The 21,188-nt window shown below is 42.3% G+C and overlaps 1 protein-coding gene across 2 annotated transcripts in view; it reads left to right on the forward strand.

Moving 5' to 3' along the window:
* The first annotated feature begins 4,429 nt into the window (after positions 1 to 4,429).
* Positions 4,430 to 21,188, forward strand: part of RAB3IP (RAB3A interacting protein) — a 66,782-nt gene continuing 50,023 nt past the window's right edge. For both annotated transcript variants that reach the window (XM_006258671.4, XM_019493556.2), the window contains exons 1-3: positions 4,430 to 4,511; positions 15,480 to 15,755; positions 15,978 to 16,239. In XM_006258671.4, coding sequence (XP_006258733.1) covers positions 15,505 to 15,755; positions 15,978 to 16,239 — 513 coding nt within the window. In that variant the 5' untranslated portion in view covers positions 4,430 to 4,511; positions 15,480 to 15,504. The remainder of the gene's footprint in view (positions 4,512 to 15,479; positions 15,756 to 15,977; positions 16,240 to 21,188) is intronic.

A 21,188-nucleotide genomic window follows, 5' to 3' on the forward strand; every position in this document is an offset into this window, starting at 1 on the left:
GATGGCTCAGGTGAAATGTAGCAGTCACAAAAAGAGCCTTATGTTGTCAGAGACAATCTCTCCAACAGAGGACAGTGAATATTAGGACGGAGATTTAGAACTAGATTTTGTACTCAGTAAGGAACTAGTTGAGAGAGAGGCACATTGGGAAATCTGCTCATGGTGATGCCAGGCAGACAGGCTGCTGCCTTTTGTAGCCAGGCATCCTATTCCTCGACTAGAGAGAAGTAATCAAGCCTGGCAGTCATCAATGCTTGTTTATTGTTGCAAAGTCTGATTGTAATAGGATGGGATGGGATTTTCCAGTCAGTTGTAGATAGGATGAGGCATTATTTTGTACCAGAGCTAATTAAGCATCTGAGGAACCTAAAAGGATGACAAAGAATGACTTAAGAAGCTTACTTGAAAGGTTGCATGGTTATAGCAAGTATTAGTGGCCTTTGAGATAATGCAGCTTCTGGGTGGCAGGAAGAGGGAAACACACACCCAGACAAACAACAAACTTCCACTCGTTTCTAAAGACCAGAACTTGGGGGTTATATCGTTTTACTGAACAGAGCTTTCAGGGTACATTACTGCTGCATAGACTACAAAAATGAGGGCATAAACTAGTCTATCTAGGCTGTTGGCTGCACATCATTTTAATGACAGCTGTGATTTTGTGCATTTATATTAACAATAAAACATTGCTTTTTAAAAAAGGAATCAAACCAGAGAGAAATCACAGGGGAATATAAAACTTTGTTTTAAAACATAAAATCAATTAATTTCTTTTTAGTAATAGATTCATGAAGAAAAACATTTTTAATAGCTTCAGTTTTCAGTTTTAACTATATTAATTATGTTCTCTGCAGATTATTGGTCTTACTTTTTTGAGATTCAAAGTAGGTACAAATTTCAAAATATGAGAGATTATTTTGACAAAGTAATTCTGTTAAAGATTAATTTTAGCTTACTCAAATGTCTCTGGAACTATATTGCCTTTTATTCTGTTTCTCGGGCTGCCTGCTAACTAATCTGGCAAAGACTGAAGATTGTCATGCCAATTATAGACATTTTACAGGATTAAGGACTGTAGGATTTCTTATAGTCCACAGACAAGAATGTATAATGAGGAAGGGTTGTGATGCCATTTTCTTAACATTTTGATTCCATTTGAAATGTCTGGTTTGCAACAATGTTTTTTAGGATTTTTTTCCACAATGTGCCCTCAATTTTGGCAAAACTAGGTTCAAACAGGATTGATTGGATTCTGTTTCAATTAATTATAGTATCAGTGAATGAAATTGTATTATAAGGGTTTGCAGAACCAAGGCTATGTACTTGCCTTGAATTCAAGAATCTCTGTTCTCTGAGTCTTTTTGCAAATGCTAGAATGCCTTTGAATTGTATTGCCTACCAGATTGATATAGGATATTGATACCTATGTCTGTTTTGCATTCTTTTTGTCATGTCACTTGGTCTCCAAGGATTTTCCTTCTTTCTTAACAGAGTTCTTTATCTTGTGGCTTAGGTCTCAAAAAGACCATTATTTTTCTGTGGCTATATCTTGCAGGACTGGACAAACGGGATTTTTACACAAGTTCTATGGAAAACTGTCAAGATAAGTAACATTTTAATAGGTAACTGAAATGTGACCTGGATCTCCCAACTTCATGAATTAAATGATAGTGTCTGCATTAGAAGGTATTTGAGAAAATTCCCTACCATTGCTGCGATGCTTTCAGCTCAATAACTAATAACAACGGTGACAGACAGCAAAGGTGCAGCCAAACTACTACTGCTATTTCAGTCATTGCATTCTGCAGGCCTGCTCTCGCCAGGCTGATGGTCGACTGGAGTCCTGTCAGCATTAACCCTCCTACCATTTCTGGCTTGTAGCAAAGGCATAAAAAATACAAGACAAGGAGTAGAACAGCGCTTCACAGGATGAAGCATACATGTGAGGACAGAAAAATGTCATATAGCTTTAGTAATGATGCAATACAAAAAAACCTTACATGAAGAGCATGTTAAGGTTGCAATATCAACTATTCAAAGTAGGGTTGAATTATGCCTGAATTAAGGTTAGAACAATTTTAATTGTGTAATTTGATTTTAATTCTAATATAGGAGTGTCAAACATGGCCCATGGGTTGGATCCTGTCCATGGGGGGCCACTTTATCCCATCTACCAGGCTACTGATCCCATTGCCACTTGCCCTATCCATGGGCGACTGATGCCTCCTGAATCAGCAGGGGGGGGGGGGGGGGGAGGGGGGGCACCTGATTGCTGAGCAGAGGGGGTCCGGCCCATCACCGAGCCCAGAAATGCCAGCAGTGAAACTGGAATTGCCACCAGGGGACCAACCCTCTGTTCCCCCCTGTCGGTACGCCACTGCGGGGGGGGCACCAAGCACCTGTTGACGCTGCCACTGGCAGTGTCAGCAGTGGGGATGGCCCTTTAATTGGGGGGCACATGCCCCGCCCCCGTTCTCTCCCTACGTGTCGCCTATGGCCCTAATATTGTTGTCCATGCCGCTCTCACTGTTGTTCCTGCTAGTCTCCCCACTGATCAAGCTGTCCCCATCCTGTGCTCAATGCCAGATCCAGCCCACAAAGGAGCTGTGCAGTCCAGATACAGCCCAGGGCAGGAGTTTGACACCCCTGCCCAAGTGCAGAGGTTATGATCCAGTCTTCAGTTCTATGAGCACAGACTGTTTTGTGCCGGTCACTGCCTCACTCAGCACCCGGGTTGAACAATGCTCCCTGAAGGAGCAGCTATTCAATGTTTCATTTTCTCCTTATTGTTCACTACATGGCTTGAAGCCTTATTTTCTACACACCCATCATTCCCTGTCCTGAATACCATTATTAGCTTCCTCATGGCACCTTCTGCAAGGTGCTCATCCCAACTATTAATAAAAAATGTGTCCTCCTTGGGAATTAAGGGGATATTTTATTCTCATTGTATGTCTCAGGAATGGAGGCCCAGAGACATTTGCAGCAAATGTGGACACCAAGGTGGGGGGCTCCATTTAAGGACTTGGCATGTCTATTCATTGCAATCTCTGGAGAGACTCCAAGATTCAGGTCTACGACGCCATCATCATCCCCAGTCTCCTCTACAGATGTGAAAGGTGGGTGATTTACTGTTGTCATCTTAAGAGCTTTGGGAGGTATCATCAACGAAAATCTCCAGAAAATCTTTCACATCAAATGGGAAAATTGCTGCACAAATGCCAGCTTCCTTGCTAAAGCCAATGTTGCCTGTGCTGAGTCCATGATCCTTGAGCACAAACTGTGCTGGACTGGGTGTTGTGTACAGATGGCCGACTCTCAACTCCCAAAACAAGTGCTCTACTCCCATCTTGGTAATGGCCTGAGGTCTCGCAGTGGCCAGGGGACATGTTATAAGGACACATTGAAGGCATACCTCAAGAAAATGGATGCTGACATCAAGAGTTGGGATAAGCTGTCTCCTGACCAGCTCCAGTGGCGCTGCAACTGCAAGCAAGCAGCAGCCCATTTTGAGGCAAAGTGTCTTGCTCTCAAAGCAGAGAAGAGAGAGCAGAGGAAGGAAAAGGAGAGAAGACCTGCAACTTCTGCAGACGGATCTATGGCTCAAGGATTGGCCTCAAAAATCATCTCAAGACCCCATCAATGAACTGGGGTAGATCATCCTTGAATCGAGGGATTGCCCCTGACAGTTTGGGGACTTGATAGAAAAAGCAGTGTTTTCTAGCATTTCATCCCTTCAGAGCACTGCTCTCCTGCGACTGGCGCTTGGGGAAGTCAAGCTCCGGTGCCTCATTATCCAGTACTCTCCCTTTGCCTGTGCCATGTTGGAGTGGTGTATTTTGCTAATAGGTTAGACAGGGGTGGGTGGTCCCTTTTATTCCTACTCCCCCAAAGTTTATAGCCAACTGGCAGCAGCCAGGAGCGGATCCAGAGGGGGTGCAGCAGAGGTGCGGCTGCACCCTGGTTTTGAACCGCATTGCCTTGCCCCGCAGGAGCCTCTGAGGACTTTTTCCAAGTCCCCAAAGCAGGTGAGCACTACCCAGTGCTCGGATGCACCTCTCCCCTGCCGGCTGCTGCTGCTGCTTTCTCCCCTGCCGGCTGGGGGGAGGGTGGGAAGCTCCTATCCCAGGACCTTCAGAGAGGCTCCTGCCCCTATTGCCAACCTTGGGGGAAGGGGGTGAGGGGAGCTGGGCTGGGACACAGAAGCTTCCCCGGCCCAGCGCGTCTGCCCAGCTGCAGGCGGAGCCGCTCCGCCCCCGGTGCTTTTCTCCACCTGAAGAGAAAGGCGCGAACGGACACGCCAGCACTCGAACTCGCGTCTCAATCGCGCCGCGCGGCCCTGCGCCCCCACGCCCCGCCCCGCCTCCCGTGTGAGGGGGCGGGGCCACGGCAGCACCTGCAGGCCCTGAGGGAGGCGGCCGCTTCGCAGTAGCGCATGCGCCATCGTAGGCTGGCGCCCCGCCCCCACGCAGCCGCTCGGGCAGGCGGAGGTGGCGGCTGGCGCTCGGCAGGTGAGGGGCGGCGGCCGCTGGGGCCGCGCGCGCGGGGGGGCTACCCTCCCCGCTCTGCTTCTCGCGGCCGCCTCAGGCGCCGGCGGGCCAAGGGGGAGGGGGAGCGGGAGCGGGGCAGAGCCGGCCCCGAGGGACCCGCTGGGCTGTCGGGGCCGCCTGTGGCTCCGCGGCTTGGGAGCAACCTGGGGGCTGCGGTTGAAGCCCGGGGCGGGGGAGATGGGCTTGGTGGTGGGGATGCGGCCCAGATGAGGCGCTTGGGGGGGGAGACTGTGTTTTTTTTTTTTAATTGCTGAGGTGAGAGGGAAATACGCCCGTGATGAGCTGCTGTTGCAGGGAAACCTCTGTGATACCTCAGACAACGAAGCCTGGGTGAAAAGGGGGCCCTAAAAAGTGGGATGGGAAAGAGGAGAGTGTGTCTGAGGCGAGGTGCAAGGCAGTGTCACCCTCACAGTGATGCCTTGTGTTGGGCCAGCGGTATCGGCCTGCCTGGCTCGGACCCCAGCGGCACAGGTTGATTCAATAAAAGGTGTCATCCTAAGTGATCCCAGCCTCCTATCATTTTAGGACCGTCACAGCTGCCACGTGGCTCTTGCGCTGCCCTAGGTGCAGCACTGGACCTAGACTCCTCGTGGCCCCAGGTGAACTTGTATTTGCCAGAGATAATGATAATAATCATAATTATTTTCACCATTTTCGGGCCCCCTTTCTGTCTGGGCCTGGTTCGCCCATGCCTGTGTCCGGCCCTGCCTAGGTGAGAAGCAGGCTCCTAACACTGTTTGCTCAGTTTGATGTTGAAGCTTGCCCTTGAAATCTTGGCCTCCAATGGCATTGTTCTTGAGTTATTTTTTTAAAAGTAGTGCTTACCCACTTAGTATTTGCCACCTGTGGTGCGATAAAGATTGCAGGCTTGTTTTTTATTTCATTTAAGATCTGCAGGCCATATCACACCTTGTCACTGTAGAGCAATGTTTTAGAGGGAGTAGGTTGGTCTAAGGGCATGGGCAGACAAGGTTCTTTGGGTAAATGCGATATCTTTTATTAGACCAACTCAAATAATTGGAAGAAAGATTTTTTCCAACTGAGTTGGTCTAATAAAAGATATCGCATTTACCCAAAGAACCTTGTCTTCTGAGCAGTGGTTTAAATACTCGCACTGTTAAGTAGTGAGGTTTTAATTGACTGCATTATGAAATTAGGGTTGTTTTGGAACCAAAGCATCACCCCACAGATCATTTTTTCTCCTCCTAAAGAAAGTTCTGGGCATAGCTTTTGTACAGCTGACCCAGCACTGCCTGACACCTTCCTATATATTTTGTTTATTGTACTGGATTCGTAAGCTTTATGACAAACTTTTTTTGGCAGACGGCACGCAAAGCAGCAAAATCTTGAGCGGTTATTTGTAGCCGCAGCTAATATATCATTGCAATATTTTCACCAGTTCCGGACTGTTGCCTTACTTTATTTGTTGTTGGCACCCTTGGTCACTTACCTTTACTTTGTATTACTTTATTAGTTTACTCTATTTACTTGAAACTGTCACTTTACACACAGTCAGGTATGGTGACTGTTTTTATGGACTGTTCAGTAACTAACATCATTAGCTGTTTCCTTTTAGGAGCAGGAGTAAGGGTATTTTATTTTGAAGTATGTACTGGCAGATGTCATATGTTTAAGCATATCCATATTCCTTGACAAAGAGAGAGGTTGGGAATATGGAGCAAAAACTGAAGCCTGATTGGTTATGATTTTTTGTAGAGGTTTTTTTGCTTTTTTTGCATTGTATTACGGTTAAGTATGTTTTCATGCATTCTGAGCATGGCTGTATCAGGCTTACCTTTTGGGTCTCATTTAGCAGGATTATACTTCTGTTGCACTAGGTTACTATTACCTTTTGAGTAAAGAAGGATAAATAATTTACCAGTGTCATTATGCTTGTAATAAATAACAAATGTGAATATACACTGCAGCTGACAGTGTAGTACCCAGAACACTTGCATCCTTTTCATTATATTTAAATGGGTAAGCTTTTTCCAGCTGAACAATTAAAACAATCTTTTTCATTGAAGGATTTATTTTTGCATCTTAGAGGAAGATTAATAGTTGTTAGTCTCAACTCCTGTATTCACTTTATTTAAAATTCAGATTGAATGATTTTAAAATTCTAGTGAATAGCTTTTATAGTCTTCTTAGTACATTTTGTTACATCTGTCAAAGAAGCAACTTCCTTCTAACCTTTTTTTTAATGCCTAGTTTTTGTAATAATAGATTCAGAAGTATGGTATTTAAGACTATCTCCATCTCAGTTTAAGTAAAATCTCTTTTGAATAATGCAGGTTCATGCTGATGTCATTCATATAATTACTGTTTTCCAAAAAAAATAAAGAAGGGAGTACTTCATTATGAATGTCTCCAAGCAATTCTGTAGAGCTTTAAAAACCTGTAAAGCATAGTTTTGTTGTTCTAACTAAAAACTTCAACTTTGTTAGCTGCTCAATAGCTATTGAATTCCACTCAATTCAGTAGCAGTGGAACTAGACCTAAAATCCAAAAAGTAGTGTGGACAGACTATTTTGGAGGAACTAACTAAGTTGCATTAACTTAAATGAATTAGCATTTATTGTAAAAATGAAGACTGTATATAGGAAAACACTTAAAATCTAGGACATTGATATGTTAACTGAAAGTGAAAAAAATCCAATTTTAACGACACCAGTGGATTATATTGTGCAGTACTGGCTTTCATTTTAGCAAAAAGGTATTGTAACCCTCAGCTTTTAAGCAGGGTATTAATGTTTTTTATAGACTTCACAAAGCTTTATGGGCATTATAAGCATTTAGGTGTTTATCCTTGAATATTGGTTGTTTCTGGTGACTTTAGTAGGTACAACTCCTGTACGTTGCAGTGTGGTTTTTTTCATGCTGACGATGTCTGTTTAAACAAAACAAAATAAAAGAATTCAACAGAAAGAACTGGGCTTAACTATACTTCTTCTGAATTGTATGGTAGACATTCAGCATGGTGCTTTAAAACAACATGAAATAGTGAAACAGACAGAACTAAATTAATTACCATATTTACTTGCATACCACACACTCAGTCTCCCCCCAATTAACCCCCTCAAATTTTAGATGGCTAAGTGAAGAAGCTGATTTTTGCAGAATACAGGCCTGGGGACCCTGGAATGGCTGCTGTGGGCTGACTCCCTTTTGGCTGTAAGGAGGAATCGTGGAGTCTGTGCCTCAGCCAAAAGCTAGAAGTTAACCTTGTCACAGCTGCTGCCAGATTAAACTGGTAAAGCCCCCTGTGTGGCCACTTAGCTTTGTTACACCAAACAGGTTTAATGCGATATTGCATAAGACTGCACAGTTCTCTTGTGTTGACAAGACCTATGATGACTTGGTCCGTAATATGCAAGATAAATTTTGTCATCAGCAATGAAATTAAGAGATTTGGATTGTAGTGTGGGTGCACTTAATTGGGTGACCTCTACAATACGGAAAAAGAGAAGGTAATCATTCCCCATTCAGTGCTTTGTGCTGGAGCATGACAAGCGCATTTAATTCCAGATTATGCAATGCGGAATTGTGTTTCAAGCCTTATTTGTTTAGCTTACTAAAAAGAATGTCTGTCTAATGGAAAGGCTAATTTCAGGCATTTTGAAGACTCTGCTTAGTGCAGAATTAAAAAAAAACCAAACCACAACAACAGCTCTGTAGCAGAAATATGCATTGAATTCTGACAAATTTGCTCTCTGAAATTTATTTGAGAGAAACTACAGAGATTAAAGCACTATTCACAGCCATCAAACAAGTGGATTTGTTTTGTAAAATACTAACTAGGTTTGACTTTCCCTCACCAAAAGCATTTACAAATAGTATTTTTTTCTTTCCAAGATTCTGTCAGTTAAATGGTAACAATCCATGTGTGTGTGTGTGTGGCTGCTTTTTGGGTGCTGCTCAAAGCTACAGCTGATGCTGACATTTGTGAAACATGAAATAAAGAGTGAGAGTTCTAGTGACATGATTTATAGACAAGGTTTTATTGTTTGTCAAGCAGTTCTTTAAGTGGTTGTGAGGAGCTGTAATGGTAATTTTGAAGGGTGGGGAATGTCTCTGGAGTTGCTTATAGAAATGTTGAAACAAAAATGTCATTATATTGAAAGAAGATATGGGATGGTAGACTGTTGCTTTGTATGAAGCCATCAATTTTATGGATGTTTGCTTTGATTCTCACTAGCAGTTAAGAGGCTTTTAATCTCCATATTAATATAAAATAAATTAAGTAGGCTAGCTGTTTGAGTTGTCTTGCCGTTGACATTTTTCACATTTTTGATTTGGTGTTTGAAAGTACAGTAAAAGCTCTGTTATCTGGCATCCCCCCAGGAGTGGGGGATGCCAGTTAATCAAATATGCCGGTTAATCAAATGTGCACCATCTGGTGCACTCCCAGTGTCAGTGTGCCAGGGGACAGGGAGAGGGGCCCTGTGCAGGCTGCTTTGCCCTGTGCAGGCTGCTTTGGCTTGGGCCGTGGGCCAAAAAGTGACAAAGAAAAACTTGGCTTGTGGCGGCGAAACCGGAAATCCCCCAGAAGCAATACTTCCGGTTTTGCTTTTGCCACATCCCTCGGATGCCGTTTAGTAGAGTTTTCTGGCTAATAAAGTGCCAATATTTAGCATCTTATTCAACTAGCCTTCTTTTCTTACTGATATTTAACATTAGATGTAGTGCAAAGAAAATCCCTTAGAAAATTCTGCAAATTAGAAATCTCTATCTGCCTGTGGGAGGAGCAGTGGAGAAAAAGAGGATAAGTAGGCAGAAAGTGCAAAGTTCTTTACCATATTTATGTTGTTTGCTTATTAAATGAAAGAACGGAGAGTAAAGTTTGGTGCATAACTCCCTTGTGTGCTTTTGGCTATAGAAGCTAGTGTTGCATAACCAAACTAGGCTTATGAGCATCCAGGCTTGAGTGGGCCTTTGATGTTTATATATGTAAACAGTGTGTCCTATACCAGATTGCATAACTTGGCCATTTATTATTGAAAATGGTTAATATGAAGTAACCAACACCATTGCAGACTTTCACAATATATTAATGACTATAAAGAGCCTAGATGGTATGTATTTTCATAGCAGCATACTACTTCCACACATGTCAAAATACCAACTTTTTTGTTAAGAGAATTACTATGAAGGACTGCTGTGTGAATAGGATAAATCTTTATTCACCGTCGTAATGACTCTGAAAAATTCTTTCTCTGGTTACCACAAGTTCAGCGTCTCCTTACAGTTGAGCTGTTGAGTAGTTAATTAAAACCAACAAAAATATTTCATAGACTGAAATTCAGAGTTTTTTTACATTTCTCCCTTCTTGAAGTGCACTGTTAAGTGTGTACATAAACCACTTTTTAAATGCAGTAATTTCTCGGGTGGTAGGTGAGCTCAGTCCAAATATTTGAAGTTTGTAGTGTTTAAGTCTCTGTTCAGGTGCCACTCTAACAACTCTCTTTGAGATTGTTAGTGTAACTTGTACATGAGACATTTAGCACAGCAATCTAGGTATTTACTATTTGAGATAAGAGGATCTGGTTAAACTCCACTTAAAGGAACTGAACCAGTCATTAAAGTATCACTGAAACAATAGATTATGTGTACAAAGCAGCTCTGTTATACAGGTGGCATACCTCTGGGTGCACACTTCCTTACATAACATGCTTGACTTGGGCTTTATTGTCAGCTGTGCTTTCTAACTAATGGTGTTTCCCATTAATTAGTTACTCTAGTAAAACAAAGCAGGGGGTTGATATAGAGGCTTTTGTCTTGCAGTCTAGGTATAAGACTTTGCTCAATAGTTGACGGGAGTTGAATGGAATTAATATCTCTCTTTACTATTAATTTGTATTCCAGAAAGCCCAGAGGTTTTAGTATAGCTTTATAGTTTTAGGCACTATGCAAACTTCAGGTTCAGTTTTGTAATACACTGGAATACTGCTGTGCCTGGCTAGAGCCTGCTAACTTCAGCAGGACTTTGTGGTGCAGCCAGTTGAGATCAGAGCCATTCTAAGGCAAATCCCCGTGCCTCAGAAGTGTGCCATGAACTTGTCTACTCTATTTAGAAAAATAAATGTAGGTATTTGGTAAGCAGAGTGATAGTTTACAAATAATGAAGTTTCATAGATTTCATAGACATTAGGGCTGGAAGGGACCTCACAAGATCATTGGGTTCAGCCCCCTGCCCAAGTATTGATAGCATTTTCTTTTAAAATGGCGTGGTTCTTATAGGTTTTGCTTAATTTTAATGTATTTTAAATATTATGCAGGATATATGTGAATTGAGAGAGAGAGAACAGCAGGGAAGGAAGTCAGAAATTTTCCTGGTAGGAGAAGGGTGATGGCAACAATATTAACTTTTTTTTCTTTGTTCTGTTTAGTTTTAAATTCTGTGTAGTGGTTGTGGAATGATGCATCTGTGTCGGAGCCTGGGCGTAATACTCATTTGTGTAACTGGCATACGCTTTGAACACTGACATAAATAACACCATGATTTAGAATAGATTTTGGGGTAGCTGCAGACAGTATGCACCTATTATCTGCTCCCTGACCACCGTATATGGTGTTGTAAAATCCTGCTTATGTGAATGGCTATTCTGAGGTAAGCTGTGGACACGCAACATATTTACAGGTATAACTTAACACCTATATCTTTAAACCCTAATGTACCTGTTAGTGGTTCTCTGCTAGGTGTAAGTAACAGTAGAGTAGGGCTTTACATTGTATGCCTGTTCCTTTTATTCACTGGTCTAAATATGTTGTACCCCAGCCCTCAGTAGGTGTAGGCATTGTAATAAGAATAGAAAACAAGACACAGACTTCAAGCAGGTTCCACTCTGTGAGAGCCTGCAGTGGTTTATGCAGCTTATAACACAGCCAGACCTATGTAGGTTTTCATAAAGAGAGTAAATACAGATCCTTGAACACAACATTAACTCTCTGCCAAAATTCAAGTCCCTTCTCCAAACCATAGTGGTATAAGAACCTTTTAAAAATGGAAACTCTTTTAAACATTATGAAATAAATTTTTCATCAGCACTTTGGACATGGTCAAACAATATTTGCTCAAGTAGTCCATAAACTTTGATCTAAAGCAGACATTAAAGCTGGAAAACTTTAGCCAGAAGGCTAAAGTTTAATTTGTCAAAGGTGTAAGCAACTAAATACAATAGAGGGTTAAATTATATTAGGCAAGTTTAATACAACTGTCAGTGCTAAGAATTAAATACATGATTTCCAGTTTTCCTACTGGACAATGGAGAAAGGCTTTTAAGATAATTGTTCCATTAAAGGGAAGGTTTTCAGACCGATGAAGCTTGGGAGCTAGGGAGAAATGGGGAGCGTATGCAGAAGACAAAATGGCAGGTTACTTATGCCTGTTTTGCTTCCTGTGCCAAATTTTCCATTTCAGGGGTGGTCTCCAGCTATTACTGGGTGTGTAAAAGGTTAAAGAGTCTTCATGACTGAAAGATTGTCTCCTGTTTCTTTTGTTGGCTGTGAAGATTGGGGCCCATAGGAGAAGGATGGAGGTAGAGTGCTTGCTACACTGCTGCGAGGGCAGTAGCATTTGTGTATTGAGAATGACTTTTGCTTGGGGGCCAAGGGGAGTTGATGTATTGGGTAAAAGGAAGGGGATTATACTGATTTATTGAAGTGAGAGACTAGGGATGATGGGCATTTTTCACCCAGGATAATAAGTTCTTAGGAGTAGATGTTGGTGACAGTATTTCAAGTTCTGTAGGTTTGAGTTTACTAAATGTTAAACACTGGGGCTAAGTACAGACAGTCAAAAAGCCCGAGACTGAATTGATTCAGTCTTTGCAGGTTAGTCTAAGATGCATTGATTAAACCAATAAGCAAGTGAATAGGCATATACTTCTGATTCTGGAAATGCACCCGTGTGCCTGAAGTGGCCCAGGCCAGAAGGCAGGGGTGGTGCTAGAGCATGCCTTCTTGCTCAGTTGGAGCAGAAAGTTTGGGCCAATGCTAGCCTGCCCACCCATCTTGCGAGGTGGGATTTGCAGGGAAGGTGCAAAGCATCTTGGGATGCTGGGGGAGTATGAGCTAACTTGAAGTTGGAAGGGATCTGGGACAGAAGTTCAATAAACTGATTTAACCTATCAATTCAATTCGGTTCAATTCAATTCAAATCAATTCGGTCTGATTTCTACAACAATCCAGGCTCATCTTAAACCAGTTTCAGCCATTTTGAAAGCAGTTTAAATGCACTGAACTTCTGTTGCGTTATAGATTGGAGCCAGTTCCCGATCACTTATTCTGGTTAATGTATATTTTCTGTTCCTAGCCACGGTCTTGTGTTTGCAGTAGAGAAAAACTGAACACATCATTGAAATTTATCCTTGAAAAAAATGGCTTGTTCTTTTGATCGTCCTTTCCCTTTTATTAGTTGACTTTTACCAGGCTATATCCTTGAACAAATCACATTATTAGACTCTTCATAATAAGAAAACTATGGGGAAAATTGCTTAAATGGGAACTTAAAAATAAATGATAATTTCTGCACTATGCGAGGGAAGTAGGTACAAGCTACATAGATTGAACCAATAAGCAAGTGAACAGACATACTTTTGATCCAGGATTTATTCTGTTTACAAAGAAAACACTGCAAGTGGAATGGATATTACTGTTATAGGTAGTTCTAAATAGAATGTATATTCCCACAAAACATAGGAATACAAAAAATCTTTTTAGCCATACAAGGTCTTTGTTGTGTTTTACGTAAAAAGTTTTAGGGGAACTTTGTGCAAGGAACAAAGGCATATAAATAGCACACCAAAGCTGTTCTGTTTGGGTGCCTGTTCATTTGTTTGTTTTTGAAGACTTACCTGGTGACATGTATAAATATTAGTTTCTAAAGAAATAAGATGATTGATTTCTATGTAGACAATATAAATACCTCCTTGGAGGAAGAAAACAGTATTTTGTTTTGGATTAATTGTTTTTAAAGTTTCCTGTGGATATGACATTTTTCCCTTTTTAAATTATTTTCATTAAATAGATAAAAATGATGTAATAACTGAAGGATTGTTGCAAATGCTAATTGCTTGTCTCTACTCCCTGTGCTTTAATAAATGTTTTGGACGTTTAACTTGTTAAAAACAGCTCACAAACTGAGATATTTATATGGAAACTAATATTTATATATGCCATCAGGTAAATCTTCAAAAACAAACAAATGAACTGGTACCCAAACAGAACAGCTTCATGTGCTGTTTATATAGAAAGTATGCCTTTGTTTCTTGTCCAAAGATCCCCTATAGCACTGATAGCACCTCTAATAAACATCAAAATAACACAGTGTTGGTGCATAGCACTAGGAGAAAGTCATAGTATCAAAATAACTGACCTCATGGTCAGTATATAGGTCCCTGCCCCCGTCCCACTCCTTCCCTCACTGTGGGGGCCTCAGTCTGCCCCCACCCCATGCCCCTTTCCTCCCCCATGCATCTTCTCTTTCACAGAGTTACCTGCAGGGAGCAGCTCTCTGCACTGCCCAGCTGTGCTCCTGTAAATTGGTTATCAGATCGGTATCAGCTGATACGCGGGGTGAATAATCAGCTATTAGTACCAGCCAAGAACATCTTTATCAGTGCACCCCTAATATTTATATTATCCTTATTTATAAAATATGGGAAAACTTGTTTGCATTACCATCTTTTCAGGATGTTCACATGTAGGTATAATCCCCTTACTGCCTCTCTCCAACTTTTCGAGGTCTCCATATTACTTGAGATTTAGAACTCTGACTTGCAAAGTTCTTCAGTGCTCTAGGAAACTGCTGAGGCAGTTGTCTTCCTCTGAAACTTTGGGATGTTCATTGGCTAGGGGCTTTTGGCTGGGTGTCAGCACTTAGAAAACTCAGAGCTTCCTGACTGGAAGGTCTTGCTCTTCTGCTTAGGATCATACCATTTACCAAATATGGGTCAAGAAGGAATTTTTCCTGAAGGACAGATTGGCACACAGTGGTAATGGCGGTGGTATAGAGTGAGGATCACTTTTCCCGAGATTTTCTGAGCATGTATTAACAAGTTATACCTGCCTGCTGTAATAGCGGTTTATTGGTGGTGTCCTTGTCACCCCTGCTTTTACGTGTAGCATATGACATGGTCATTTAAGAATTGAATCTTGTAGTTGTGAGGGTTTAAAGTGGTTGTTTGGGGGATTCTGTGGGCAAGTGATGGCCAGCAAGTATGGGAGAGGCATTTGGCCTAGGAGATCCATTCTAGTTCAGTTTTTTTCTATGTTTTGGTAAATACACTAATAAAATATGGTAAGTATGTTACAGATGTAAGGGCTTCCTTTGCTGTTCCTTGCTTGTATGAGTAATCTCATTAACTATTTTTTGCTGTTTGAGTCAGCGGTTGTAGGACCAAGTCTATCATTTAACAAACCATGGAACCTTTTTATGATAACTTATTTGCAAGTAGAGTGTAGATGTGTTTCTCTGATACTTCTGTTTTATTGCAATTAAAATTAGAAACCTGATTAGGGAGAAGGGAGATTTTTGTCTAAAGCTTATGGTTTTTTTCTTGGAATTTGTTTCCTACCTATGGCGCACAGTTATATGTGCAGCACATTCATGTGTGTACAAGACGCCTGTAATCTAGTGCATACTGACTTTATGACGGAAGACAAAGCATTCTCACCTAGTTCATAGTTCACTCAGTTGCAGTCACCTTGGTTAACAGGCACTTAAAGCTTACTTATAAATTGCCTGCTGGGGCAGCTTTACTGTTCTGTGTGTGAATAGGATATATTTTGGTATTTGAAATTTTAAGTTGTATATGTATTATGAAATATTTAAAATATATTTTTCTGGGCTTTTGTCTTTTAAAAATGCCGGAGATAAATATGCATTCCTTCATCCTAATTGGTTGTTTGTTTTTTTGTTTAATTCAGGGTTGCATATGATGAGGCTTTTATTATGGCCAGTGACCCCTTGGAAGGCTTCCATGAAGTGAACCTAGCTTCGCCCACTACACCAGATCTTCTTGGAGTATGTGAGTCAGGGACTCAAGAACAAACTACCTCTCCCAGCGTTATCTATCGGCCCCACCCATCTGCTGTGTGCTCCCCACCTATTCAACCCAATGCATTAAATGTTTCTGATCTTCCCACACAACCTGTTTATTCATCTCCCAGGCATTTAAATTGCGGAGAAACATCAGGTATCAGGTAGGTTGCTCAACTACAGTTGATAATGACCAACATCATTTTATTTAGGTAAACTAGCAAAATTTGTTAGTTTTAAATGGTTTATATAGCATTTTGAATAAAACATTATGAGCATCTTTAACTTTCTGTGTTTGATTATGTTTACTGTGGTACATCTAACAGCAAAACTGACAACTTTAAGAGACTCTTTGTTTAATTAAAGAAATGTCACTCTCTTTACAGCATCAATGTTACCGACACAGTACCTTGTTCTACCTCTGGACCCCAGAGTGGGTCATTCAATCACAATAATTCCAGAAAGGAGAGCAATAATGCAGAGAGAGAGTTTTTGCAGGGTGCTACAGTAACAGATGTTCCTGAAGGGACTGAAGATATTTTTGGTCTGAGTACAGACAGTCTGTCTCACTTACGGAGCCCATCTGTACTGGAAGTAAGAGAGAAGGGCTATGAAAGACTGAAAGAAGAACTTGCGAAAGCTCAAAGGGTAAGAGTTGTCTTCCTTCTGTTCCGTAATGGTCTAGAACTATAGGTGGGACAGAAGATGCTGCCTAACCCCCCCATGTTTTTCAGGATTGTTACAACATAACTGCTGTTGTCCTGAATAACTACAATGATGCTTCAGAAACCTCCTTTGATAGAATTTGCTGGTACTGATTTTTCTTATGAAAAGATTTTGCTGTTCTCTGTTTAAATGTTTTTCCCTAAAAGGAGGGGGAGAGAGGGGCAGGCATTCTTTCTTTCTGACTCTTAAGAAAAAAAATTCCTTCAATGGCATTTATCTTGTAGATAGATATTTTATAGGTATGGATTATGTACCTTTTGAGTCTTCTCTCTTCCATGTTACAAAAATTCAATGTCATGGACTGTAGAACTATTTTAATACACCGGTAACTGCATATTATAATTATGTATCATAGGAATGCCTATGTACAAAAGACAATAAAAATGTCATTGGCATTCTTTAGAGTACTGCTGTATCACATTCCAAATTGAACTTGATGTCTTGTTAAAACATGACTGAGAACCCGGAAAACTCTGTTCCACTTCTGTTTTTACCACAAACTTATGTGACCCTGGGCAAAATGCTTATCTTCAGCTTCAGTTCTTTATCTGTAAAGTGTCAGTAATATATTAGTTTTGCAAGTGTGCTGAGGCATAATTCATTAATATTTGTAAAACACTTTGCCTTCCTTGGATGGAAGGTGCTATATAAATGCAGAGTATTATTTATTTATTCTTTCCCTCTCTCATTGTTTCCTTCTAGATGTTACCGTGTTTTTCTGCAGTTTCTTTTCTCTCTGTACATGTGAGACCACATTTATTTGCATCATCCTGCCACATTTGGATCAATCTTCCTGTGTATACTTGTTACCCCTTTGCATTAGATGTTGTCATTAGTTTTGTGTTGCACTTATCCATTCATTAATCATTTGTTAATGCAAACCTTAAATATGGTTTCCTATACTGTTTCTTCTATTGACGTTTGGTCACTGAATAATGGCTGTTTCTGCATAGTCCAACTTTAGGTCTTTTGCTTGGGTGATTTATTTAGTTGGGAGTCAGCAGAAAAAAATAATTAACCTTCAGTTAATTTGGAGGGCAAGTTACTTACTTTAGTTAGGAAGCTCTTATTTTGTTGTACCTGTTTAAGGTTAAACTTTACAGAAGAACCAGAACACTTAAGAATGGCAATGCAACCCACTTCAACTCAGCGCATGTCTTTTCGCCCTGCCCCTCCCAGCACACACTTCCTTATCGCTCTTTACACACTTTCTTATTGTACCCATATTAGGGCACAGAAAATTAATTAACTCCACTATAGGATAGTGCTGTCTGGGACAAGTACTATCCTATAGCAGAGTAATTTATGCCGCCACAACACATGTGTAGATGGGGACCGGGGCTGGCTGGGGCACGAGGGTGCTACAGTGTGGGAGCTGCCTGCCAGTATCCCTGCACTATAACATCCTTATGCCTCTGCCACCCGCCACTGTCACTTGAAGCCTGGGGCTGACCTCCAGGCCCCCTGCCAACCTGGGGCTACTCCACCCTGATTCTGTATGTTGCAGTCTCAGGTGCATGTGTAAACACTGTGCCCGGGAGAAATAAACTCCAGTGCAAACACACATACATAGACGTGGGGGGGTGCACATGTGTGGTTCTCCCCATGTGACATTTAACTGTTAGCACTCTTACACCTGCAGCAGGTGTAAAAGGTGTAATTAGCAGTAGCTCTTGCCTTAATATTTCCTCTTTCATGTCACCAAACAATTCTGAAATATTAAAAAAGAAAAAAAAATGAAGACTGCAGGAATAAATTGTTCCTGTCATGACAAGCTCTGCTTGCCAATTCTCTGCATGATTTTTCCCTTTCTTGATTTTTCTTTGTACATGTGTGCTGCCTGTATACTATCAGTTCCCTCTTCCTTGCACCTGCCCCCAAAAAACATGGCCATTTATAAGAGGATTGTAACCTGTTGTGAGGTTTCTGGGTACTATGCACACTTTGAAATTCTGCTTCAGTTATAGACATGTTTAAAAATGTCTGTGTACTTTAGATATGCATTTATATAATTTATGGAGTGGCTTCAGTGGAAGTATATAGCTGTTTCTGCATTTCTGAAAATACCTTTAAAAATCACTCCTCAAAACCTCTGTGGACTATTTTGAGACTATGGCAAGCCTAAAGAAAAGTTTGGAAAACTTTCCAAAAGGAAATAAAGTACAATTTAGGATTCTGGCATCTTACATGCCTTTTCTAATTTGCTCTGGATTCTTTGCCCAAACTTTATGCTGTTATGGCATCTGGCATGCAATATTTGCTGTATATTATTTAAATTTTCTGAAATTGTTGTGTATGTGCGTGTCTGTATGTGGGGGAAGAATTCAGAAGTTTGAAACTAATCTGATGGTAATGAGCAGTAGGCCTGTGTGAATAGGGAAGTATTCGATTCAGGTTTGGCTGATTCAGAGGACGTTGATTTGATTTGGATCACTGTCCTGAATTGATTCAGCCAAATCGGTTTCGGAATATTCGGTGCCGATTTGGAGATTTGGCTATAGACTATAATGGGGAATTGCTGAAATACCTATAATTTTGTCATTTTGGGGCTGATTTGGATAAAAGTTGCAGGGTGGTAGCCCCTTCTGAGGGCATGAAGCCTGCCAAGTTTCAAGGGGATAGGTGCAGGGTTTTCTGGGAAACTGCACTTCAGGCTGCTGACAAGCAAAACATGTGACATGGGTGCCTGTGTATGTTAAGGCATGCCCTCACTGGCGCTGGGGCATGGTAGTGTGCCCCAATGAGGTCTCCTCCTCCCCTACAGCCTCAGTCTGGTCCACCACTTTAAATAACAATAGGTAAGCACTGCAGCACAGTAGCACTAGCATCACAGGCACCCAAACTGTCACAGAACCTTTCTTTCTTTTTCTGCAGGAGCTTCTTCTCCAGCAGCTGCCAGAGAACTCTCTGTGCTGGTCCCAACCATAGGGCTTAGATGTGCCCAGGGCCCTGCTGCCTCCTGGTCAGCTGACTGGGGACAGGTGCTAGGGCTGTTGGTCTAAGGACATGGCACTGGCAGGCAAGGTTTTTGGGTCAATCTGGTATCTTTTCGTAGACCAACTGAATAGTTGGAGAAATGTATCGTAGCAAGCTTTCGGGTTGAAAAGCTATTAGTCAGGCTGAGGAAGCACCTGCAGTTGGTGTGTGCCCTTCCTGGATGGAAGGGAATAGTAAAGAAGCCAGAGGCTGGCACGCAATGCAGGCAATAAAGCCAGTTAGTGAAAAGGGAAATGGAGGAATGAAGGGGTGAGAGAGACAGGCGGGGGGAGGGGGGATGTAGCAGGTAAAAGTGGAGAGGTACCTGGGGAGTCAGATGTTTAGCAGGTTGTAGTGTGTCATAAATCAACTGTCTATATTGAGTCCATAAGTTTCTGTATCTAGGAGGTTAATGAAGTGAACTTCATAGGCCCGTGTGTGAAAAGTAGTTTGTAAATTCTAAGCACCAAACCTTGCTAACCTCATCATCAGAAGCGAAGTTCCTACAGCCCAAAACACAAAACCTGCCAACATATCTCCAGTACCCCCACAAACTGTGCACTAGAAGCTATCAAAGACAAGAATACCCAACTACCTGTTGGGGCATATTTTTCACAAAAAAAACACTGTGTCTCCAGTCTCTCAAGCCTGATTCTCAAAGGGAATTTACAAACCACTTTTCACAGACAGGCCTATGAACTTTACTTAATCAACCTCCTAGATACAGAAACTCATGGACTCAATATAGACAGTCGATTTATGACATTCTACAACGTGCTGGACATCTGCCTCCCCAGGTACCTCTCCACTTTTACCTGCTACATCCCCCTTACCCTACCCCCCCCAGCCTGTTTCTCTCACCCCCTGACGCCTCCACTTCCATTTTCACTGACTGGCTTTCTTGCTTGCATTGCATGCCATCCTCTGGCTTCTTTACTATTTCTTCCGTCCAGGAAGAGCACATACAACAACTGCAGGTGCTTCCTCAGCCTGACGAAGGGTTTTTCAACCCAAAAGCTGGCATCCCAGGCAGCTAAGCTGAGCTCACTTGGAGCCTCACAACTGCACTGCATCCAGCAAACCTCAGGTCTGTCAAAGACGTTATGGGTCTGGGCTTTTCCCAGCTAGGACTGTGTGTGTGCGCGTATGGCGGCTGGAGGTTATGGCGTCTCCTACCGACCTTTCACCAGGGGAATCCTCGGTCTTGGCATTTCCTGGGGCTGTCGCACCACTGGCAGTCCCACCAGGCCTTCCGAAACTGCCAGAGTGCAGTTTTAGTGGTCATGCCCAGGACCTGGGGTCTCCTCCTTCCCCATAGCCCCAGCCCATACCTCCAAGTTTGTCCTGGCACGGGAGCTCAGCAGGGACATGTTCTTCCCCTGCTGGCTGGTGATACAGTAAGTGCCGTCTCCAGCTCAGAGAGCGGGGTATTAACTAGTTTAAAAAAAAAAAATGGAAGTAGGTGTGGGTAGAATGAGGAGGGTGGCACTCACTGCATCTGCAGGTGGAGCTTAGGAAACCCCAGCAGTGGGAGGTTTGCCTTGAGGAACACCAGTTGCTCCACCTAACCAGGATCCAAGGAGGTGCGGTGGGGTGTCACAACGTCCCCTGCAATCCTGAACACCCTCTTGCTCGGAAAACTGGTCGGTGGACAGGTCAAGTGTTCCTGGGCAACTGTGGCTAGATCCTGTCATCTGGCTGCAGGTTGCCCAATGGGCCAAGGGGTCGCAGTCCAGCGGCTCCATGTCCTCCATGAGATAGGTAGCCACCAAAGTCTCAGCGCTACCTGCCCGAGGCTGGGGTCTGGTGTGTCTGGACCCCAACATTGAAGCCATGCCCTTGGCCCACATTGGCAGCGGATGGCGTGGAGGAGACTGTCTGGTGCTGGTGTTGCG

This window comes from Alligator mississippiensis, chromosome 4, assembly GCF_030867095.1.
Source record: "Alligator mississippiensis isolate rAllMis1 chromosome 4, rAllMis1, whole genome shotgun sequence".
Lineage (NCBI taxonomy): Eukaryota > Metazoa > Chordata > Crocodylia > Alligatoridae > Alligator > Alligator mississippiensis.